The sequence below is a fragment of the Pogona vitticeps genome, chromosome 1, assembly GCF_051106095.1.
Source record: "Pogona vitticeps strain Pit_001003342236 chromosome 1, PviZW2.1, whole genome shotgun sequence".
Classification (NCBI taxonomy): Eukaryota; Metazoa; Chordata; class Lepidosauria; order Squamata; family Agamidae; genus Pogona; species Pogona vitticeps.
The window spans coordinates 186,914,828-186,940,271 of NC_135783.1; the positions used below are offsets into that span (position 1 = coordinate 186,914,828).

Genomic DNA, 25,444 nt, shown 5'->3' on the forward strand with positions numbered 1-25,444 from the left:
CTATCTTTTGTGCTGTCATGAGAAGACAAGTATACATCTGCAAATAATCAGATTGGGCAAGGTAATCTGTAGAAGATGAGGTAGGCAAGGATAATCCTGACCAGGCACACAGAGACTGAGACAAAAGGTACTTGCATCCCCTGTGAGGTCTTGCAGATGAAGCAGAACGACGACCGCCATTTTGTGGTGTTATACCCCTGCTGATTTGACCATAGGTGGCACCTGACTAGTGCTAGCAGTAATAAAGGTATACTGAATGGTGCATTTGCTATTTTGGGGGGGAAATTCTGAACATGCGTACCTACTGAAGGCTTGAGACAAGGTCTCAGCAACAGCAAGGAACATGATGTCATGTTATGGAATGGTTATCAAAAATACGTGTCTGTAGATTATTTAAAGCAGCATAGTATTCCTGATGATGTTCTAATAAAAGTTAAGTAGGACTATTTTAGTAGCTGCTGTGTCCAAGCCTAATAGGCGTTGAGGAGGATTTACAACAAAATACGCAGACTTTAATAGATGGAGATGAAGTTTTTGCCAGTGTAATATAAGAATGGAAGGCGTTCTCTGTGGGAAGAAGTAACAGTTGACTCGTTGAGACAGTATGAGGCTATTAATCTTAATATATAGAGTGTAATTAACTTATTCTTTGAAGGAGTTGTAACTAGTTCTGCAGTGCGAAGTTTGTTTCTTATTCCCCTCTTTTAATTCACCAGGGTGAAGCCTCACTTGAAGAAGTGTTTTGAAGGAATAGCAAGTGTTGAGTTTACTGAAGTCTTGGATATTACACACATGAAAAGCAGCGAAGGGGAGGTGGTAGAACTCATAAACACGATATCAACAGCTAAAGCTAGAGGCCAAGTGGAGAAATGGTTGGTTGAATTAGAAACAGCCATGGTGAGCTCCATCCACAAGGTAAACAAATCACACCTGGGTTGGATTTATTCTGTAACAAACCACAGGAAAACAGTGAGATATGATCCTTATTTCTAAAAATCTCTGGGACATTTCCTTTCTCTTCAGAACCAAACTAAATATTATGATAATTTTGTAGAAGGAATTTTAAAAATGCAATTCCCCCTCCCTTTGCCTTTCTTCATCTCTCCCCCATCCCTCATGGTGTTGTTGGCCAGGGAGAGAAACATTCATTGTTCTGGAAGCCTCTGTGTGCTTTGGTACATAACCCTTTCCTCCCTACCATGACTTTGAGGACCCCCATCTTCCCCCTACTGTTAGCCTTGGGGGAGATATTTCTTCTAGTATTATGTGAGTTTCCCTCCTCGGGTGAATGCCAGCTTTGGGCAAGGGTTTCTCAGTCTGTGCCATAGCAGGGAAGGAAGAGTTAACTGCCCTTTACCTTTCCACCCCGAGTCCTCTGGTTCCTCTCCTATCCACCCCTCTTTCAGTGGCTGTTTTCAGTTTTCAGTAAAACTATGTGCAACAGTTGCCTACTTGCAATTAATGCCACTAATACTTTGACCCTCTGTGGGATGTGACCTATGGACACTACTGAAAATGGTATGTTGTAGGCCAAAGAGCAGTACTAAGAAAAGTGGCTTTTTGTGGTGCAACATAAATTATAGCTCCCAGATTCTTCCGGCCAATCGTTGTGCTTGCTGGGGGATTCTGGGAGATATAATATAGAATCTCACTTTTCAAAGCTTTTTCAAAGAGGTAAACCAATCTGTACCGCTTTGGAAAGTGTTGTTATGTGCTATCAAGTCACTTCCGCCTCACGGCCACAGCTGTGAATTAGTAATCTCTGAAAGATCTTATTGTTCAGGTTTTGCAAACTCAGAGTTGTGGTTTTTTTTTCTTGAGTCAATTTGTCTCATAGTCCATTTTTCTCTTTTCCTGCTGAGTTGAGGGTATTCATCCAACTAGACAATATAGTGAATACAGGATAAACGAAAGATTGCATCATGTGTATCTCAGATTAAATGTTCTGAAACTAAAATCTCACATTGCCAGGTATTTAAGTATACATGCTCTTGGAGTTTTATTTTCCATTTGTTGATTCCCTACTGAGAGCTGATTGGGATGTCCTAGTGTAGGACAGGATCATGTTGTGTATATATGCTTGCACATTTTTTCAATGACAATTATAGCTTGGGAATGGCTGACGTAACTGGTGGTACAAGCACTCAATCTTTGAGATACTCTTAAAGGGTCTGTATCTTTAATGTGTTGTGTATTAAATGTTACCTGAACTGGTGTCCATTTCCTTATTCCAGTGCCACGTTTGTCCCATTAGTACAAATTTTCATATTACTTGTATTTACCCTTCCTTCCTTCCTTCCTTCCTTCCTTCCTTCCTTCCTTCCTTCCTTCCTTCCTTCCTTCCTTCCTTCCTTCCTTCCTTCCTTCCTTCCTTCCTTCCTTCTTGCTTTCTAGGGGAACTAATAAGATTGCAGTCTCCTTATTCAATCTGGAACTGAGGCCATATTTACTTTTTCTTTCTTTTGGTTCCTTTGTCTCTGATCTTGTTTCATTATTAATTGCCATGAAACCTGTTTGCTTCTCAAAATACAGTGGTGCCCCGCTTGACAATGATAATCCGTTCCAGCAAAGACACTGTACAGCGAAATCATCATCAAGCGAAAAAAAAAAAAACATTGGAATGCATTGAAAACTGGTCAAAGTGTTCCAATGAGGGAAATACCTGCTCGGGCAGCAAAAATCCTCCATACGGCGGTCATTTTCCGCTCCCTGTCTTGCGAAATGAGGTCAGCAAAACAGCGGGGAGACATTTTGAGAGCCTCCGATCAGATTGTTGTTTAGCGAAAAATTGGTTCCCGAAGCAGGGAACCGATTGTCATCAAGTGGATTTTCCCCATACAAACATCATTTTGCGATCGCTATAGCGATCGCAAAATAGTCTTTGTCAAGCAATTTCGTGCTGTCTAAAGAGGTAATCATCAAGCGGGGCATCACTGTATTCCCTCTCCTCTTTATTTATCTCAGCTTCATATGCAGTCAAACAGGTATTTCTCACAAAATACTTAGCAATGAACAAAACCCATAACCCCAGCAAAGCTATGCTAGAGATGTAGAAAGGAAAGGCATTTGTTTGTGAGGCAGCTTGTCACACTTTGAATGCACTCTGATAAAAATGGTGAATTAGTAGCTTTATTTTTTTTATTCTGTTTTCATTTTAAGCTCACTTCATTAAGCACTTTGGCCTTGTTCTCTATTAATCACATCCTTCTCTTTTCTTTTTTTAACTATACAGTAATTGTCAAGGGCTGTTTTATTCTGGCCTTGTCTCCTGGTGCTTAGATGGGAAAGCTGCATTGAATGGGCTAATCTTTAAACCTGTGATTTTTCTTTTATGTCGATCAAGGCTAGACTAGGTTTAGAAACACTTCTTCCATCATCCTAAGACAGAAGTTGATTTATTCTTTTTAGAGTTAAGGGAGCTAAAGCAGCTTCAGTTCAGTTTTTTGGAATTGGACAGGGCTGCCAAGCTTGGGACTTTAAAGAGCATTGATCTGGTTCAGTTTCTTCACTGAGCTGAACATCCGTGCTCTTATGGTTGTGCAAGTGAGCATTTCCATAACATTTGCCATGTGATCTGTAACACATAGGGTGCTCCAAACAGATTTGCACACATGGAATGCAGAAACAACTTATGCCTTTAGTGGAGAGGAAATATGCTTTTCAGACCTCAGTGAGGGAATCCACATGGGGATGTATACAGTGGTGCCTCGCTTGACGACGTTAATTCATTCCAGTGAAATCGCTGTAGAGCGAAAACGTCGTCAAACGAAATAAAAAAAAAAACACCATTGAAACGCATTGAAAACCGTTCAATGCATTCCAATGGGCTGAATACCTGCTCGTCCAGTGAAGATCCTTCATAGGGTGGCCATTTTCCGGTGCCTGTAGTGCAAAAAATCAGTCCTAAAAACAGCGGGGGGCCATTTTCTTCAGCCAGCCGCCATTTTGAAAGCCAACGATCAGTTGTTTGCTGATCGTTGTAAAGCGAAAATCGGTTCCCGAAGCAGGGAACTGATCATCGCACAGTGAAAAAACCCCATTTAAACCATGGTTTTGCAATTGCAAAAGCGATCGCAAAAACGTCAACGTTAAGCGGATTCATCGTTAAATGGGGTAATCATCCAGCGGGGCACGACTGCATTCCTGTTCCTACTATCATATGGGAATGCAGTGTTTCTTTGTCTATGTACCATCCAAACAATGCCAAGAGTCTTGTGATGCAGTGGTTAAGCTGCAGTACTGCAGTCAAAACTCTACTCATGACCTGCATTTGATCCCAATGGATTGAGGTAGCCGGCTCAACCTTGACTCAGCCTTTCATCCTTCTGAGGCTGGTAAATTGAGTAACCAGCTCTTGGGCATGGGGATATGTGCATAATTAAATTGTAAACCACCCAGAGAGTGCTTTAAGCACTATGGGGTGGTGTATAACCAGCACACTTCGCTTTGCTTTTCCTCAAATTAATCTAAGTTTCATGAGCCTTTAGGATTAAGGCAGCATTTTTAGGTGACGTGTATCTTCAGATTAAACCACACACTATAGCAGATGCCTAATATTACTGCTTTTCTGATTTGCAAGTGTACAAGGCCCTGTTAATCTTCCCCCAAAGAGGCTCAGATATACCCCACAAAACTCTCTTTCCCACCGGCCACCCCCATGGTTAGAAGCTCCTCTGGTGCAGATAGAGTTATTTTCCTTTTTAGCCTCTTTGCAGGACAAGGAAGTGAGTTTAGAAGGAAAACAGACAGGGACACTGGCAGGGCCAATCCAAGTTAGACCCAAACATGTGTACTTGTGAGTGAAAAGAGAGGAAGGCTTTCACATCCACCTGTTGCCTCTCTGACATTTTTCTTACTTGTAGGTGATTGGTGCTGCAATAGAAGCCTACCCCAAAACTACCCGCATAGACTGGGTAAGGGAGTGGCCGGGACAGACGGTTCTTTGTGTATCCCAGACTTTCTGGACTTCGGAAGTGCAAGCAGCTATGAAAAATGGCCAGCAGGTAGGCGTATTTGAATTGTATGTGACTGAGCTATTTAACTAATAATTCTGATCTTTCACACTTGCAAAAAATAAAAATAAAAAATGCTGTATGTTTGAATGGTAAGTGGAGTCAGTTGTCACTTGGTGAATGGTAGTGGGCAGAAGAGGGGATCCTGTAGACCATCTTGACTGCTGCCACTGGTGTCATCAACATTCAGGCTACTCTTTGCTATGCAAACTTTGGTATCCTTTTTCCTGCTGGCAACACGGGCATAATATTGTGCAGCAATACTGGGCCATTTCCATTTTTGAATTGTGGGTGCAGAAGCATAATACCCCAAATTCATAAACCAGAGATTTTTTAAAAGACTTTAATCTCATTCACTTGACATGGGCAGAGGGTGCCATTCTGGCTTTGGGTAGCAGTCAGCCAAACTGCAGGTGCTTCATGGGGTGAATTGCTCCACTCCGTCACCTGTCTCCTTCGCCTGCAACACTGACTCTTGCACCCTCACACAGAACTTATGTTTTGAAGCTGCAACTTATAGAATCCTCCAGCCATGCTGGCTGGGGGAAATCTATAACGTGTAGTTCAAAAAGGGAATTTTTTCCAAGCTCACACAAAAAATACACTAACATACTATTGCCTGCAAGATCCCAGAGGTAAACTGCAAACAAGCAAGCCCAGGCATTGCTCTGCAGCCAAAATCTTCTTGGCAAAAACAGTGCAGCAACCACCACCACCTTAGAACTGCAGAGCAGGAAGGGACCCTATGGATCATCGAGTCCAGCCTTTGTCAAGGAGGCACCGGGAACAGTCAAACTCCCAACCTCTGGCTCCGCAGCCAAAGACTTACGCCACTGAGCTATCTCTGGAATTGCACAGCAGGGTTTTTAAAATTTCACCCTATTTACTTGCTCTAAGTTTGAGTATATGAGTTTAAATATGCATAAGCATATGACCAAAGGAAACGAGGAATGCCTTGGCTCTCTATAGCACAGGTAGGCTTGCTTGCATGAGTGTCTATTTTCTGCTGCACAGAACCAGCAGGATGCTGACTGGAGTATTTCTTTTGATCTGATGCTAGCCGGCCAGACCACTCATCTGGATCTCTCTCTCCCCCCATCACTCAGGCCATGGAGAATTACCTGAACCAATGTAATGACCAAATCGATGGCATTGTCACCTTGGTGCGAGGGAAGCTGTCCAAGCAGAACCGTGTAACTCTCGGCGCCCTCGTTGTTCTGGACGTTCACGCTAGGGACGTTCTTGCATCCCTTGTAAGCAAGAAGGTCACGGACGAGAGTGACTTTGAATGGCTCAGTCAGCTGAGATACTATTGGGAGGTAGGTGAGAGCCTGCGAATCCTATTGGAAGGTAATTTCTGTTTGCAGTTTTCCCCATTTGGGCTCACTTGCTGACATGGGGGGGGGAAGACACGGGGCGGGAGCCCTTTTCCCCCTTCCTGACAATGAGAAATACATCACTCATCCTCCTGTGGACTCTGAGGTAAGATGGCGAACAGCCTTACGTAATACAGTTTATAATAAAAATGACCTTTTAAAAAAATTGACGTGCTCCCAGCATACTTGGTGTATTTGCAGGAGACTCAAAGGTAAAAATTAATTTGCAAAAACCTTCTTGGAGTATTCCAGATGTTACTCTTATAACCAGTCACCAAATCAAAGCAGCCTGGTTTGCAACTTAGAAAGCTGTAGAAACGTTATGGTGGAATATCTAGGTCCTCTACTTCTTAAGGAAAGTGCTTCTAATTGTGTAACTGCTATCTGGAATAGGCTGGGCCTAAAATACCTGATTTTTGAAAGAGATGTATTTACCTGTCTGGATTTGTGCCTGGTTTTGGAACCATATCAGTCTGGTTCTTCCTGAAAGATGACCTTTGTTAGGGAAGAGATAATCAAAGGACAGCCTTAATTATTTTCTCAATTTCTCCATGTTGTTGTTGTTTAGTCGTTAAGTCATGTCCGACTCTTTGTGACCCCATGGACCAGAGCACACCAGGCCCTCCTGTCTTCCACTGCCTCCCGGAGTTGGGTCAAATTCATGTTGGTTGCTTTGCAGACACTGTCCAGCCATCTCATCCTCTGTCATTCCCTTCTCCTCTTGCCTTCACATTTTCCCAACATCAGGGTCTTTTCCAGGGAGTCTTCCCTTCTCATGAGATGGCCATGAGTATCTCCATAGCTTTTGATGGCCATGGTACACTTCTGGACTGAATCTGTAGAGTAGATATGGGGCCCTCTGACTTCAGCAGTTCCGCAGGCTGATTCCAAATAGTGGCCTTAATGTAGGATTTTTCAGTCTCTCGACATTTGTGCTGTAAGGTACCTCGTCCACTGTTCTAACCCCACATAATTTTGATGGTACTATTTCAGTCTTATTCTGTTATTGTGATTTTCATGTTGTACACTGTTGCAGTATTCACATGTTCAGCAGTATATACATTTATGTACATATTTGACCACAGTTTGGTCCATTACAATTTTTGCATTCTTCTACCCTTGGTTCCTTCTGATTTCAGTCCTCCAAGGATCAGTGTACAGTATATTACAGAAGTGAGTACACCCCCTCACATTTCATAACAAGGCTATGTTCTTCTCTTACACTTGACTTAGACAAATACCTTTCTTCACCATCGGTAAAGGTAAAGGTTCCCCTTGACATTTAGTCCAGTTGTGTCCAACTCTAGGGCGCGGTGCGCATCCCTGTGTCCAAGCCACAGAGCCAGCATTTTGTCTGTAGACAGTTTCCGTGGTCACGTGGCCAGCACAACTAGACATGGAACGCCGTTACCTTCCCACCGTGGTGATACCTATTTATCTACTCGCATTTATGTGCTTTCGAACTGCTAGGTTGGCAGGAGCTGGGACAAGTGACGGGAGCTCACTCCGTCACGTGGATGCGATCTTACGACTGCTGGTCTTTTGACCTTGCAGCACAGAGGCTTCTGCAGTTTAACCTGCAGTGCCACCACGTCCCGTTCTTTACCACAGACATATAGTAATCCACTTACTTATGCTTAGATGCACATATTACTTGCCAGTGACCATTGAGTGACACACCAACCGCTGTTAAAATTGTCACCATGCCGGAATTTTTTGCCTTTCTATTAAATTTCTCATGTCTCCCTTCTCACTTCTTTATAATGGTAGTGCTACTGAGATAACACTCCAGGGATATAATGAAGTGGGCTGAGAGCCACGGAGGTTAATACCAAATAAAGTATCTTAAGTTTTTAAAAGTGCATAGGATTGTGTGTTGTTGTTTTTTTTTTTACTCACCCACTTAATGGTTAAATAAATGGAATTATATAGTGTCTTATGGTAGTCATTAAGCAGATTGCTGTCAAGGAACATTTGGAGGATGTTGAAGTTGTTACATTGTTCTTCACCAAAGAAGGAGGCGTCAAAACATTTTCCAAATTGCTAGCTGGTGTCTTTTTCATGACTTGATTTAGAGTTTGCCAAAGGGATGGTTGCAGTTCCCCTGTTCGCAGAGGGAAAACAATGAACAAATGCTAATCCATTGTATGGTTTGATATTAAAGTATGAAACACAGAGACTTTTAGAAATAAAAATAGACATTTTGGAAGGCACCTTCATAAACCAGATGGAAATAATAAGGTTCTAAAATGCAAGTCATAGGAACTTGATGTTCAATTCAGGTTTAAGCTAGATATATGGTGTCCTGTTAGTGCCATTAGGAGCCTTCCTCGAAAAGCACAAGGCAACTTTAAAGGATTGGTTTTTGTTAGGATTACAAGGGGAGAGGGGGAGAGGATTAAATTTTCCCACCTGACCTGCCATGGCCCTGGTAAACATCACCTCTGTCTAAGCTGCTACTCTTTGAGTCTTTTACAAAAACTAACCAGCCAATACATGTTCAGTGAAAAAGGACATTTATAATCACATATAGTTTGATTGTATGCTCATCATACGTCAGTTTATACTCATTACAGTTCTATTTTTGGTCTCCTATTAGATTGCTTGTGCTATGTGTCTAAAATAGCCTAGTGCCGGGTTATCTGAAGGACTGCTTACGCCAATATGAACCTATCCTAGTCCTAAGGTCTGCTCTTTGGTCTTGTGCTATTTAAGATCACACAAATGGGTACGGAGCACAGGACTGGTGACGAAACCTGACGCCACCCCCCCCCCCCGTGCTGAAGACCTTTGCGTTGTGCTAGGGGCTTTCCCGACATGAATTTGACCAAGCTCTGGGAAGCAGTGGAAGCCAGGAGGACCTGGTGTGCTCTGGTCCAGGGGGGTCACGAAGAGTGGGACACAACGACTAAACAACAACAGGGGCTTTCCAGAAGCCTGCCCTCACTCCTATAAACCGTGCCAAAACCTTTGTGTGAATATATTATCTCAGATCACTTTAACTTTTATTTCTCAAGCTGCTGTTCTTATTCATACTTTATTGTGTTTTGGGAAGTGTTTGTCTGGAAAATCAGACTACAAATGAACTAAACACAGTGATGGCCCAAGGAGGCTGTTGCTATGTGTAAAAGTAGAATCCTGTGCTGTGTCCAGTGAGGCCCAGGCTTTAATGGTTGCCCTTTCCCTGCCAGTTAAACGTGTTTTTCAATTGTGTTATTCTGCAAATTTTATGTTTTCCCATAGGAAGGGCATCTGCAAACAAAAATGATCAATGCTGGCTTGCGCTATGGATATGAATATCTTGGCAATACCCCAAGATTGGTTATTACCCCTCTTACTGATAGATGCTACAGGTAAACCACAAGTTCCTGAATGATCTGTGGAAACAAAAGGGGTATCTGTGTTATGTAATAGGAAGAACATAATTACTGGGAATTGCCACATTGGAAAATCGCAAGTCTATGTTTTTTATTATTATTATATTTGATTATGCATGATTTGGATCTGCACAGTTAGTTTATTCATTTAATGTAGCATGTATGCCTTTTTCTTTTGGAAGGTCAATCACTACAGTATATGATGCCAGGTGTTTTCTGTTTAAGGCAGTATCCAGTGGTTTTTGTTTGTTTTTGTATGTATGTGTTTGTTAAAATACTTATGTCTCTCCCTCTATCCAGAGAACTCAGTATAGCTTTAAGATTTAGTGGATATCTTAACTTATTTTTTTGGTTCATTCACTCATTCACTTATTTTTGCCAAGTGGTATCTATGTTTGAGTGGGAGATTCGAAATGCTGGTGCTTTCATAACACTGAGCCGATGCCTATGATGTACTGTTGTAAACTGCCATTGTGTTGCCTTGGACCCACTGCTGTTCAACACCTGCTCTAGATAAATCCGCCTAGGGCAGATAATAAAGAATAGAAAGGGGAAGAAGAAAAAAACCAGTGCTTCAGCCGCTATTCCATTATTTGCAAGGCATTTCTTCTTCAGCACTTTTCCTCTTTAATTCCAGAACACTCTTTGGTGCACTCCACCTCCATCTCGGCGGTGCCCCAGAAGGTCCCGCTGGAACAGGGAAAACGGAAACGACAAAGGACTTAGCAAAGGCGGTCGCCAAGCAGTGTGTGGTTTTCAATTGTTCTGACGGACTGGATTATCTCGCACTGGGAAAGTTCTTTAAGGTGTGAATGAATGACTGTTGGGGGAACATTTAGTGTTAAGCATCAAAAGCACACCATTTTAACAATGTTCACACAAGAAGTACAGGCTGTGTGCCTGTACTGGTCTTTTTACATGTGTGAATAGGTTCTAAGGGACAGAGTAGAATAAATGATTAAGACTTCTGTTTTCTTTTGTAGCAAATGTCTGATTTATTTTTAAATGGAAACTACGTACTTGGAATAAACTTGGTTTTTGTCTGCCTCTTTTTAGGGTTTGCTGTCTTGTGGAGCTTGGGCCTGCTTTGATGAATTTAATAGAATTGACTTGGAAGTACTTTCTGTTGTTGCTCAGCAAATTCTTACTATCCAGAGAGGTAATCTTTTTTTTTTTAATGTATGCTGAGTTAAGAGATGGCCTATTACAATTATCAATAGAGTGATACATATTTCCCTTTGTGCCTAGGTATCAATGCTGGCTCCGATATACTCATATTTGAAGGGACTGAGCTTAAACTTAACCCAACATGCGCTGTCTTTATAACTATGAATCCTGGCTATGCAGGACGCTCAGAGCTTCCTGACAATCTGAAGGTAAATGATGAAATCACTGTTTAGAGATGCCTTTATTTTTTCTGGTGAAAGTCGAAGCATGAAATACAGAAATGAAACAGAATTACGGTATGTGGTTCCAGTATGAAACCAGTGGAGGCATGTGGATGATGGTGAGGGTCGTGATTGGGAAGCAGGCCTTTTCCTGGGCTGTACTAGGGGCTGAGAAGGAGGTTCATGGTAAGTGCTGTCAGTTGTTACTGCTGTTAGATTAAGACAGGTCCTGGGAAAACAACTCTCTCTGAGTGTTGTTGAACGGCAGCTGCCCTCACCCATCACTATAGATGAAGTGGAAGGAAGCTGCAGGGAATTCAGTCCCACAGTATCTTGAGGGCCACATGCTTCCCATCTCTGAGCTAGGCATCTTGTGGGTCTTACCTCAAGATGCTAAGAGCTTTGGGGCAGCAGACAGGACAGTCCTTTGGCTCACCATCTTTTGCCCTTTTTGACGCTCTTTCTTGACCTGGTGGCACCATTTAGGGAATCTCTTCCATGCAGCTGACATGAGGTTGGTCCTTAAGCACCCCGTCCTCTCTCTGCTTTTGTTGTAGCTTCTTCACCTTGACCCTTTTGTGAGACAACTCTTTGCTTGGAGGTGATGACATGTTTTTGTCTCTTCCTCTTGCTGGGTGAGACATCATGCTTCCTTGGCTTGTGGTCCATAGACTGATGCTTTTTCTTCATGAATATAAAGCCATGCCAGGTGACAGGTCAGAGATGGGCCAAGTAGCATGAAAGTTGCCTCATACAAGCAAGAACAACCATTGGGCTACCACGTAGGGCCAGTGAACCCACTTCCGTGTCCTTCACTTCCTGCCTGTGTGTTTGCCTTGCCAAGGGTTATATGGTTGGAAACAGGATGCCAAATTAGATGGATCCATGACTGGTCCAGCAGGGCTCTTCTTACATTTTTCTTTTTTGGGAGAAAATAAGTGGTTTCTCAGCTTTCAACCCAATCTCTGGCCCTTTCTTTATCAACAATTTTATATATTTTCTTATTTTAGCAGTTTGTGTTTCTGGCTCATGAAGACTTTGGTGTGATGTTTAAATGGTATTTTGTATCCATTATGTTGAGGGGCTGTTGCCAGTAACTGGGTGACCTCTAGTTGAGTTTAGCTGCCACCTGCCGCCAATCTGCTCCAGAAGGGGAGGGGAACCTCAGAGCAGATTTAGGGGTGGAGTGGGGGAGTGCGGTTGGAGGAGAATAGAGGGAATAAAACTCTTGTGTCAACAGACAGATGCTTGTGTATGACTGGATGTTGCCCACTGTCCTTACCACAGTGCATCATCCCTCAAAAGGAAATTATGATTTTGGATTACAATTCCAGAATCTTCGAGCCAGCATGGCAGTGTTTCCAAGCACTGGTTTGGGCAAACATCATGATAGGATCCTGCAGTTAACCTGGCTATCAATGATTGTCTCATAGGCCCTGTTTCGGACGGTGGCTATGATGGTCCCCGATTATGCCATGATTGCAGAAATTGTCCTGTACTCCTGTGGATTTGTTACTGCCCGACCTCTGTCCGTGAAAATTGTGGCTACCTATCGCCTGTGTTCAGAGCAGCTGTCTTCCCAGCACCACTATGATTATGGGATGAGAGCTGTGAAGTCAGTGCTCACTGCAGCTGGGAATCTGAAGGTAAAAAAAAAAATCATGCACCCATTCTGTTCAGTCTGGCATTCTGGTACTACATAAGAAAGAGAACTGAGCTTTTGTTTCAAATCAGAGGTTGGATTCCAAAAGGCCTTTTAGGGGCATAAGGTATAGTTGCAAGAAGGCTCTTTGCATTTGCCATTCCACTGTGTGAAGGGCCACTAGGTCCATGTTTACATATATATGGTTTTCCTGTGTTGCACAGAAGCTGGGTCCACAGGTATGTCTTGGTTTTGTCAACCACCAAGCTCAGTCAGATGAGTTGGGCCTCTCTATAAGCAGCAGCTTTCTTGTTCCCTGCAGTAGTAGGGGTTCATGAAGCTTCTACCAGCAATGGTAGGGAATTTCATTCAGGTGTTACAGAGCCCCTCCGAGGAACTTTGGCTGGAAATTTGGTCACCTCTAGATTTATCAGAGTCAGCCAAGCTCTGGAAAATGCATCTCATGTCCTAATACTGTCATTTTGAACTGGCAATCTGATGAGTTGACCATCGTTCAACCCAGTTTGCATGTATCCTTAAAGACTGACACCCAGTTCCCAAGGGTGTTAAAGAAGAGTTAGAGGCAGAAAAATGCACAAACACCTCCCTAGACCAACTTTCCTCAGCCTCCCGCCTTCTAGATTTGTTGGCTGACAACTCCCATTGTTCCAGCCAGCATTACCCCTTTGGCCATGTTGGCTAGGGGTAATGGGGAGTTGCAGTGCGAATTTAGGGAAGATAACATTGGATGTTTAAATAGGATCAGGCTTTGTGAAAGTTTGCAGGACATACATTTGTGACATATAAGTTATTGTACTTTTTTTTGTAAGCCAAGAATCAGACACTCTGAAAAAAAGTTATCTGTGTGTAACACTGGCATTTGGGGAAGGGTTTAAACTGAAACACAATTATAACTCTGAAACTGATTTAATCTTTTGTATAGCTGAAATATCCAGAAGAAAATGAAGAAATTTTGCTACTTAGATCCATCATAGATGTAAATTTACCTAAGTTTTTATCTCATGACCTACCACTTTTTGAGGTAAGGGATTTTAATCCTTTAATAAGACTCCAAGAGATAAGAAATAGAAGGGTCTCTATATTATAGCCTATCTGAGATTCTGTATAAATGTGTTAAGAGTGGGTTATCTGGAGTCATTCCAGTCTGGTTTCAGGATGGGATTTGGTACCAAAACAGTCTTGGTTGTCCTGACGGATGGCCTGCTTCAGGATGAAGACATGGGAATGTTGTCCTGTTGATCCTCTTAGACCTCTCATTGGCTTTAAATTCTTTTTAATACTATTAATCATAGTATCCCTTTGGACCAGCTCCACAGAATGGAAGACACTGTGCTTCACTGGTTCCATTCCTACTTGCAGGACCACTTCCAGACACTGGCAGTGGAGCATTTCTATTTAGTCCACTTATAAGGAATGGGGTGCTGCAGGATGCCATCCCCCCTTCCTGTTTTAATATATGTTTGAAGCCACTGGGGAGGTTCTGAAGAGTTCTGACAATGGGTGCTACAAGTATGCCAGTAATACTCAGCTGTACTTCACCTTGTTGTCAGAATCAGCTGAGGTTGTGCAGGTGCTGGACTATTGTGTAGACGCTATAATGGGCTGGTAAACTGAAGCTGAATGTTGCTAAGGTGGGGGGTATGTATTTTGGTCTGGGAATTGGTAGGCAGCCTATGAAGGAGCAGGTCTGTAGTCCGTGGTCACTGGAGAATCAGGTGAGCAGCGTGACTTGGGGTGTCTGGAGTCAGCTTTGATTGACCTGCAGGCTACAACCATTCCTGGACAGGGACAATCTGATCACTGAAGGAATCCTAGTTAGACTAATGCAATGACTTCTGAGTGGAGCTGCTCTTGAAGAGAACCCAAATGCTGCAGTAAATGTCAGATGCAGCAGCAAGGAACGCCTTTCAGAACCCACATGTTACTAGTTCTTAAAGAAATGTACTCACTGGCACTGCTACTATGCTTCTAGTCTGAGTGTAAGGTGATGGTGGTGTCTTAGGTAAAGGTAAAGGTTCCCTTTGACATTTAGTCCAGTCATGTCCGACTCTAGGGCACGGTGCTCATCCCCGTTTCCAATCCATAGAGCCAGCGTTTGTCCGGAGACAGTTTCTGTGATCATGTGGCCAGCGCGACTAGACATGGAATGCCGTTACTTTCTCACCGTGGTGGTACCTATTTATCTACTCAAATTTTTACATGCTTTCAAACTGCTAGGTTGGCGGGAGCTGGGACAAGTGACAGGGAGCTCACTCCATCGCATGGATTCGATCTTACGACTGCTGGTTTTCTGACTTTGCAGCACAGAGGCTTCTGCGGTTTAACCCACAGTGCCACCACGTCCCAGGCTATTTAGAAGGCTATTTAGCCATTTAGAACTTAGGTGGTGTCTTACTAAGTCCTAATGGCTTGGGAGCAAGATATTTGAGGGACCACCTCTCCCTATAGATACTTGCCTAATCATTGAGATCTGCAGGGGAGGCTCTACTCCATGTGCCATCCCTGACAACCATACAGTGTGCGGAGATGCAGGAGTAGCTGTGGGATGCTGTTCCCTTAGAAGCTCAGTTGGTTGCTGCGTTGTTTTCATTGTGGTGCCAAATTGAAACATCCTTGTTCAGCAGAAAGTTTCAGGTTCAATGGCTTGAATAGATTGTGGAGATTTTTTTTTTTGGTAAGTGCTTACTTTTAGGTGGTTTAAAATGATTTAGATTGTTTATGTATTTTAAACTGTTTTTATTGACTATGCAAAAGCCTTTGACTGTGTCAACCACAGCAAACTATGGCAAATCCTTAAAGAAATGGGAATGCCTGACCACCTTATCTGTCTCCTGAGAAACCTATACGTGGGACAGGAAGCAACAGTTAGAACTGGATATGGAACAACTAATTGGTTCAAAATTGGGAAAGGAGTACGGCAAGGCTGTATATCGTCCCCCGGCTTATTTAACTTATATGCAGAATACATCATGCGAAAGGCTGGACTGGAGGAATCCCAAGCCGGAGTCAAGATTGCTGGAAGAAATATCAACAACCTCCGATATGCGGATGATACCACTCTGATGGCAGAAAGTGAGGAGGAATTAAGGAACCTTGTAATGAGGGTGAAAGAGGAGAGTACAAAAAACGGTCTGAAGCTCAACATCAGAAAAACTAAGATCATGGCCACTGGTCTCATCACCTCCTGGGAAATAGAAGGGGAAGACATGGAGGCAGTGACAGATTTTACTTTCTCCATGATCACTGCAGATGGAGACAGCAGCCACGAAATTAAAAGATGCTTGCTTCTTGGGAGGAAAGCAATGACAAACCTTGACAGCATCCTAAAAAGCAGAGACATCACCTTGCCAACGAATGTCCGCATAGTCAAAGCTATGGTTTTTCCTGTAGTGATGTATGGAAGTGAGAGCTGGACCATAAAGAAAGCTGACCGCCGAAGAATTGATCCTTTTGAATTGTGGTGTTGGAGGAGGCTCTTGAGAGTCCCCTGGACTGCAAGGAGAACAAACCTATCAATTCTAAAGGAAATCAACCCTGAGTGCTCACTGGAAGGACAGATCCTGAAGCTGAGGCTTCAATACCTTGGCCTTCTCATGAGAAGACTCCCTGGAAAAGACATTGATGTTAGGAAAGTGTGAAGGCAGGAGGAGAAGGGGGCGACAGAGGATGAGATGGCTGGACAATATTGAAGCTACCAGAATGAATTTGACCCAACTCCGGGAGGCAGTGGAAGACAGGAGGGCCTGGCGTGCTCTGGTCCATGGGGTCACGAAGAGTCGGACACGACTAAACGACTAAACGACGACGTATATGTTTAATTTGTTAAAGTGTTTTCTGCCGTTTCCTTCTACCCTGCCCTGTGATCTCCTCATAGAGGGCAGGATAAAAATATTCTAAGTAAATAAATGAATAAAACCCATTCAGCAAGTATGAAGAATAATATTCTCTTCATTTTTTATACAAAGTTGTCATTGCTTCAGTTTCAGGAAAAAGGATAGTTCAGGTGCAAGTGTCTCCTGTCATTTGGAGACACTAGGGGAAAGGGTGAGTACCACGTAGTCCCCTAAAAGCTGCTGGACCACAACATAGGCTGTGCTGGCTAGTTCTGAAGGCAGAGCAAGATTAGCAACATTTGGAGAAACACATGTTCTCCAGCCCTGTAGCTTTATTCTACAGTAGTTGTCAGTACCTGGCTTGGCTGTGTCTGTGCAGTTCCCTCCCATAAGCTATAATTGCTCCCATCAGCACTTGGGTGATAGGGAAATGCAGGGTGGCAGTTAAACCACTTCCCACCTCATAGTTCCTGCTTGTCAGCTGATGGGCTCCAGCAGGAGGTGCCTGCTAGTTTGCTCTTGCTTCCACTAGTAAAGAGAATTTTACTACACACTGGCCAAAAAGAAACACTGATGTTTTGGAAATGGGCAACTAGTCAATTTTGCAGCCAACCAACAACTAGTGCCATTGTGAGTCACGGTCTTTGATTAACGTGTTTTTGATTAACGTGATTAACTCCTCTCTAAGATGTATTACTGCCATTTTTTGCCCCCAACCTCCATTTTAAAGTCAGAAGCCTATAAATACAAACTGTTATTTGCTTATAAGATGGCATCGATCTGCTGCGTGTGTGTGAATATCCTGGTTCAACATCTTATTTTCATGGCATTCAGATGATATAGTCGTCCTTTTTCTGCAAGCATTAGATCCATTTAATGTTCTTGTCTGAGAGCTATCTTTTTATAGCAAGACGATTACCCTGCTGGCCTGAAAGAAGGTTTATTTCTCACGACTGTAGTACAGAATATGCAGAGACTGCCTGTGATAGTTATGGTTAAAATGCAATGTAATTCTCCCTTTGGCAGGGCATTACTTCGGATTTGTTTCCTGGGGTGAAGCTGCCGAAGCCAGATTACAACGACATCCTAGAAGCCATCAAGATAAACTGCGATGAAATGAATTTACAAATGACTAAATTCTTTTCAGAGAAAATCTTACAGATATTCGAAATGATGATTGTGCGTCATGGCTTTATGATAGTTGGAGAGCCTTTTGGAGGAAAAACGTCTGCCTATCGAGTTTTGGCCGCTGCGCTGGGTGACCTGTGTGAAAAAGTAAATAAAGTCCTTTCTAGAAGACATTGTGTCCTGAAAAGTGAACAGTATGCTTTCAAACCATTTTTACTCCCCTATGAATGTGCTTAACAATGGAAGGCTTGAGGAATGTTTAAAGACAGGAAACCTTTGCCTTTCTATATATTTTGGGCTTCATCTCCCAGAAACTAGCACAGCTTGATGGCAAAGGGTTGCGAGAGTTGTAGTCCAAAGCATATGGTTAGCCAAAGTTTCCCAGTTTTGTTTTAAAAAAAAAAATTAAACATTTTCTGACAGTTTTGAACTTGATGTAACCAATACTGATAAGAGCCCACAATGAACTATGTAAGAGATTCATTCCCATTATTCTTCCTTTTTTGTTTGTTTTATATATATATACATATATATATTGTTCCCCCAGCCCTTCAAGGCAAATATTAATAGCTTTATTCCTGCCAGCAGAACATGGATTCTCCTCTCTTCATGTCATGTTTCAAATTATTCGCCCATTCAATTTGGTTTTTCACTTCCCTCACAGAACGGGCCTTTGTAGTCAACTTTATGTTCCTGACAGTCTCACCTCAGAAATTACAACAATTAGAATTGTACTGGCAAAGTTGCCTTAAAAACACAGTTAGTTACTATAACTGTGTTTTTAAAGAAAATACAGTGAAACACAGTAAGTTACTTTAATACTTACTATTTAAAAAAATAATGGTATGCTTTCTCATAAAATATTATACTTTAGTTACTTAAACACCCCTCCCCAATGCTACAAAGCCATCTAAACACATCTAAATGATGAGGCCATATAGCTAAACTCTAAAACCAACTACGGTATAGCAATTATTTTACTTACATTGCAGTGATATTTTTATGACAAATATTAAATCTAATCAAATAATATTGACTCTGTATACTTAGGGGCTGATGGAGGAAAACAAAGTGCAGATCACAGTCATCAACCCCAAAGCTATAACTATGGGTCAGCTTTATGGACAATTTGATCCTGTCTCCCATGAGTGGTCTGATGGCATCCTGGCTGTGAGCTTTAGGGCATTTGCTTCTTCAGCTGTAAGTAATGAACATGTTTTTGAAAATGTTACCATTAGAGATGGGAGTATTCATGTTCAAATACCCCCACGCAGCTGGAGTTAACGAGGGTCTGGCCCCTGGGGCTGTACCATCCAGCCTATTCTAGATGTCTGGCTGATTAGATAAAATGAATGCTATGGATGAGTTACAGTGCAATCTGAATTCAAAGATATCCCAGTTGTAGGAGAGCTGGAACCGACAGAAGTTCCGTGTGATGCCCTTATGCCTCCAGGACCCCCTTACCATGCAATGAAGAATGTGAACCCTCGTTAGTGGCAATTTGCTGGTATAGTTTGTGCCATTTGACTTACTGGCATATGTATATGTTAGAATTCTTCCCATTAACTAACAAGATTCTCCCCTTTTATGACATGCAACACCAGTGGCATGAGGTAGCTATCCCACTCTCTATAATGTTCATGACATCCCTGCATATATCTAAATCAAAAGAACTCTGCATATTTATTTCTTTTTTTAAAAAAATGAAGTTCTCACCGTGCATTACAACAGCTGCCATTTCAGAGGCATTTCGTAGAAGGAGGAATTCCCAGGGGGTTACAATTTGAAACTCTTTTGTTCCCAAATTGTACTTCTTCTCACCCAGACGCCTGATCGGAAGTGGCTGATTTTTGACGGCCCAGTGGATGCAGTGTGGATTGAGAATATGAATACTGTGCTGGACGATAACAAGAAACTCTGCTTGATGAGTGGTGAGATCATCCAGATGTCACCACAAATGAGCCTGATTTTCGAACCAATGGACTTGGAAGTTGCTTCTCCTGCTACTGTGAGTTAACGCCATTGGAAGGCTGATTTTCAGTTGTGAAATAAGAGTATTGTGCAAAAATCTTTTGACTATGGTGTGATGGTGCAGACATTCATATCCGTGAAGGTTTACAGTACAGTATAATCATGTAAAGTGAAGAACAGACAGCATGATGGTCTCTCTGTTTTTGAAAGGTATTGAAACAGAATTGATTGAGTTTCAGCATCATTTTGAATGACTGGATGGATGGGTGGGCAGACAGATTATGTGTATCTCAGTGATGGTTTGCATCATGCAGAGGTATCTGAAGGCCAATAGGAAGAAAAAGCATAAAAACAATTCTTGTGGCAGACTTTAGAAATGAATGGATCTCATCTACAGAAGGCACAGAGGGTGTTCTTGTTTAAGAAATCGTTTATCCTATCTGTTAGCAAGGTGGATTTGATTTAAATGAAATTGATGTAACTCATGTTTTAAATTTAAAAATTTATGTTTTTATGATTTAATTTTTTTAAAAAAATTTAAATCACATGTTTATATATCCCATTATTTAGTTCTCAAACTTTTGTTTGCTGATGTATGTTAGGCTCCTCCCTTTCTTCATTGACTCCAGCAGTCTTATGTCTGTTTGAAGGAGAGAAGGGCCATATTTAATCAAAGAGCACTATGCTCTAGGTAGGGTTTTAAAGTCTCGTGAACTAACACCAGCTCTATATAGAGGGTATCTAGCCATAATTCTTTGTGTTTATAGAAAGTACGAGATCCAGAAATACAAACGTACAGGGGCAAATCCAAAAGTTAGTCCCAGCTAAGGTTTGCTTATTTCCTCTTGTGGCCCTGAGGATCTTGTGCTAATGAGCATACATGTATAGGAGCTGTAAAATTATTTCTACAAATCGATGCCAACTTTGTTGTTAGTCTTGATTATCCATTGGAGCGTAGTTACCATGCCCCATTCTGTTGTTCAGAATGTTTCTTTTTGAGCAGCAGCTCCCAGATCCTCAAACTGGTGGATTCTGGGAGATGTTATTCATTGGAGTATATTTTCTCTCAGTTTTGCTGTTTTGAGTCATGACAATATTAGAATTTCTTATGGAAGCAAGACTTCCTGTGGTGGTATTACCTTTTTAAACTCTCCTGGATCCTGCATAATCTGTTCTGCACAATCTCTGGAACTCTCTGTTGGATATGTTTCTCATCCCCGTCATCCTTGTCCAACCTCACTGCTTTCAGATATCTGGAAATCTCCCATGCTCCTCCATCTAATTCCCCTCACAGATGTTTTTCACCTGAAACAGTCTCCTAGGACTCCAGTATGACACCATCTTTCCTTCTTTCAAATCCTTCCTCACAAATCTACTTTTGTGTGAAAACTCTGGCGCTATCTTCTAGTTCCCACACCAGACTGTAACTAAACATTGATATGTGTAGCTGTCATAAGCACGTATTCTTCCCCATTTAGCCCAACTCCGTTTTCTTTCCCTCCTTTGTTATAACCCCTATGCTCAGTTACAAGATGGAAACTCATATTGAGAGGAGACCTTGTAAAGCCTGTTATGAAGATAGATAGATAGACAGACAGACGGACGGATGGGTCCTTTCTGACAATATATTTTTTAAAGGTTGTGAGCACCTAATTCATCTGCCAGGAGAAGCTTTCTGTTTATCTTTGTTGTTCTCCCTATTTAAAAAAATAATTCCTTAAGCACCTGAACTTAGAAGTTAATTTCCTGGAAAACATTGAGAGGTTTCTGAGTAAATGTGTTTAGAATCAGCATGCTAACAAGTTCTTGTTAGCTTTCATTCTTGCATACATTTACTTTGCTGTCCTACTGTCCTATATGAAGAGTTCTGCTTTCTTAAAGTACCGTAATTATTTGAAAACATCCGTTATAATGGTATTTACAAATCCTGATTTCCCTTAAAAAATTTTTTTAAGAACTGGACCATATGTTCTTTGTCTTCAGGCTTGATAGTGTCCAACTGAATACACGTTTCCTCATGGATAATAATTTTTTAAAAAAAGATAGTTTCAGAAGAAAGTTAAATATAATTTGTGATTTTTTCCCCTCACAAAGTTGAATTTGATTTCCATGTACTGTATCACTTCTGCAGAACTAAACCTCATACCTTTGACATGTGACAGGATGACTTGTGTCCATATATTGGTGACTGTCGTTTTTGTTCATATTGGACCTAGAAGATATTACAGCCCAATAATTGGGATCATTTATTTTTTTTCCTTTTTTATTTCAGTATATTTGTATGTACAGTGACGTGGTATGTATACTGCTAGGCTCATTCATATTTGTACCGGTTCTGTAGGCTACGTGTGCCGTCTCATATAAATCAAATTCATTTTCCATCCTGTTTCTGGGTCTCTGCTGCCCCAAAATTGTCTTTCTTTTTTTTAAAAAAAATTCAAAAGTCATATCTTTCTAAAGCAACATATACATTTCTGTGTAATTATGTAACTCTGTAGAAGACAGTATTGGAATTTGATTCATAACCTGCCATGGGCACCTTGTTAGGTTTGAGAGTGCTTTATTTCTCAGAGGATACTAGGAAGAAGTGGTTACAACAGGGAAGACATCAGTTAAATGATATATTGGTAAACTATTGTGGAGAAAAAATATAAAAGAAAAAGTAAGCAATTTATCGCTAAGCATTTAAAAAAAATTATAAAGGGCACAAGCACAACAGCCATGCAGTGGCCATGACACCTGAAAACCTGATCCATTCACAAAGTAAATACATCAGCAGCAATGTTCACATATGCCAAAACAATAAGGATTGAATTGTTACAGGGACTGGATTTTTTAAAAAGGCTATGCCTTTTTTAAAAGGCAGGTGGTGGGGGGGAAAGGCTGGCCAAATGAATAATGTTACCAGTGCATCGTGTGAATGGAAATTTATAAAATGATTTAAATGTCAACAGAATTGATATAACTGGGATTCTTTTGGCACGTGTGACTGTATCCTAAGGCTCCTTTTCTAAGTCTTACAAAAATGAAAGCATTTGTTTAGCTGTAGACTGAGTGCAGTGAGAAGAACCGCTTGCACAACTTCAAAAGGTTTAGGGAAACTACTGTGTTTCCCCAAAAATATGACAGGTCTTATATTAATTTTTTGCTCCAAAAATGCATTAGGCCTTATTTTCAGGGGATGTTTTATTTTACAGTCATGCCATCTTCTTCTGGCTGTTGTACAAGGGTGGAGGGCGGGGTTTCAGTTAACTAGGGCTTATTTTGGGGGTAGGGCTTATATTGTCAGCATCCTGAAAAATCATAATAGGACTTATTTTCAGGTTAGGTCTTATTTTCAGAGAAACAGGTTATCAGTATTTAGATTTTTGAAAGCTCATGTTTTTCCATACTCAAGATGATGAAATGTGTAGATTTTAGTAAATTCTTCAAAAACAAAGTGAAACAAAACTCCCCTTTCTCTACACTTGTAAGATTGAAGATACCCCATATAAAAAGGACATTGTGCCTCCTGATATTAGGTGTCAAAGACGAGCAGCTTTTCATTAAAAAGAAATGCTAGCTCTAATTTAGTGCTAACATGTTGTGAGACCCACTGGTACCACCCCTGGTAGTGCTGGTAGCTGCAGAGTCTCTCGGCAATAATTCCAGAGGCTCCAGGTTGTAAGAATAAGCAGCAACAGCCTTTATTTCCCCAGATGAGTAGACAGGAATAGGAGCAGAGACTTTAACTCCCTCAATGAGCTTCGGGGTGGGGGGTGGGGGGTGGGGGGTGTTGATTTCTCTGCACTAAAGCCCTGGGGAATGTCCTCTTAAGAGGGGTCCTTGTTAATGTCAAGGAGTCTCAGCCTTGTAAAATGGGAGAGGAGGATTAGTTGTGACTCCAGTCAAAGTCCTTTTAATGACAGCTGGTAGATGTGGATGGAGGGCATGGGGGTCCAACTGTTTTGTTCCTCTTGAAGCCCCTTCTGTTGTCTGTGCTGGTACTTTCGTTACCAGTGCCACAGCCACATTGGACAGCGCGTGCACCAAGGTCACAATGGCGGTGCTGAGGGCTCGGGCAGTTCTTGCACAGGGTGTCCTCATCTGCGGTCCCCTTCTCCTACCCAATGGGCAGGGTTCAGGGACCTCTGCTCAGGGTTCCTACTCCTCCCACTTGCTTTCTGCCTCTCCTAAGGAGCAGAATTGGAGCCCCAAGTCCCAATAATTGTCCCCAGATCCAAGGTTGCCTCTTAGGTGCACGCCTGTATGTGTGACTTTGCCCACCTCTGTTCAGGGCTCCTCATCCTCCTCCATGCATCCAGAGCAATAGTTTTCAGCCCCTTTGGGGTTTTGATCACAACTGGACCCCACAAGCAAGCCGGGGGGGAGTCGCACATGTGAGGGGCAGAGCCCCACCCAATGAGGCTGAAACCTAACAGGGACATTGCCCAGATCTCTTTTATCCTCTGAGGGTTCTTTCAAGGAAGCCCCCAAGTCCTCCTGTGTACCATTTTATTTTGCCCACCACCTACTCCTACTGCCTCTGAAGGTGCCCGTTACCCGTTGGTGTCTTGGTGGACAACTGTCATCCCTCTTTCCTGCCTTCTAGGGGGCTGGGAGCCAGGGTCTGCCCCGGGCTCTCCTGGGGCAGCAGAGTGAGGGCAGACAGCCTGCTCAGGGCACCCATGCTGACCCTCTCACACATGGTTAACATATAGGGATTCAAACCTGAACTTGTAAAAGTAAGGCACTTTACTTTTACAAGTAAATCATCGACACCATAGAAACCACTCTCCCTCACCTCTTCACTTGGTATGCTCAGTGAGGGTTTTTCCTCTGACCTCCTGCCATGGAGACTGGCAACAGCAGCGCCTTTTTTCTATCAACTCTCCTGCTACATTTATTCCATCTTTTTATCATCGGACCATGCTTCGCTTTTAATCACTGCTCCCCATAAACTTAATTCTAACAGCCTCCTTGGAAAGGACAAGATCAACAGCTAAATTGCAACAGGACAGGACCTGGTTGTGGGGGGACATCTTGGTTTTATATTCTTTATTTTATTTTTACTTTATTTTATTTCATTATATTTCACTTTACTCTGCTTCTTTTGTCCTCACTCATCTTTCTTAAACAAACTTATACTCTTACACTTAGAGGTAGGGTGGTCGGATAGGCTTTCTTCCTTTCTTTAACTATACGAGCTAGCTTACCCTAACCTAAGTTTCAATAATTATTTAAATGCTATTAATGTCTTGCTTATTTTTATTGATTCCAATTCAATTAATAATGTGTGATTTATTTTGTTTATGCTAATTTGTTAACTATTGTGTACTTACTCTTACCTTAATTGAATTCTCTGCTACTGTTAGACTGTTTTGTGCTAGAAATGGAGAGGAAGGCCTGTCTACCAGTAAGGGCTTCAAGAACATACAGGTGATTATGGGTAGGGGAAGATATGGTGTTGGTACAGCTCTTAGTCATTCCAGAAGAACGGTGAACAGATGCCTGAAAGCTGTCCATTGTCCTGGTGCTGTTGTCACCCATCAGGCTTGACGTAGCCAGCTCAGTTGCCCCTCCACTCTAACTTTGGTGCTGTTGAATGCCAGGTCTGTATCCAATAAAGTCCAGCTAATACAAGATCTTATTCTGGAAAAGGATGTAGATCTGGCTTGCATAACCGAGATATGGATGGGTAGTGAAGGAGGTGTAAC

General features: G+C 42.1%; 1 protein-coding gene across 2 annotated transcripts in view; it reads left to right on the top strand.

The window, feature by feature from the left end:
• The window catches only part of DNAH7 (dynein axonemal heavy chain 7), a 191,915-nt gene that overhangs the window by 62,000 nt on the left and 104,471 nt on the right, over positions 1 to 25,444 (top strand). For both annotated transcript variants that reach the window (XM_072979520.2, XM_072979522.2), the window contains exons 20-31: positions 717 to 915; positions 4,863 to 5,003; positions 6,119 to 6,331; positions 9,632 to 9,741; positions 10,403 to 10,571; positions 10,822 to 10,924; positions 11,014 to 11,141; positions 12,587 to 12,799; positions 13,739 to 13,837; positions 17,676 to 17,924; positions 18,828 to 18,977; positions 19,603 to 19,785. In XM_072979520.2, coding sequence (XP_072835621.2) covers positions 717 to 915; positions 4,863 to 5,003; positions 6,119 to 6,331; positions 9,632 to 9,741; positions 10,403 to 10,571; positions 10,822 to 10,924; positions 11,014 to 11,141; positions 12,587 to 12,799; positions 13,739 to 13,837; positions 17,676 to 17,924; positions 18,828 to 18,977; positions 19,603 to 19,785 — 1,957 coding nt within the window. The remainder of the gene's footprint in view (positions 1 to 716; positions 916 to 4,862; positions 5,004 to 6,118; positions 6,332 to 9,631; positions 9,742 to 10,402; positions 10,572 to 10,821; positions 10,925 to 11,013; positions 11,142 to 12,586; positions 12,800 to 13,738; positions 13,838 to 17,675; positions 17,925 to 18,827; positions 18,978 to 19,602; positions 19,786 to 25,444) is intronic.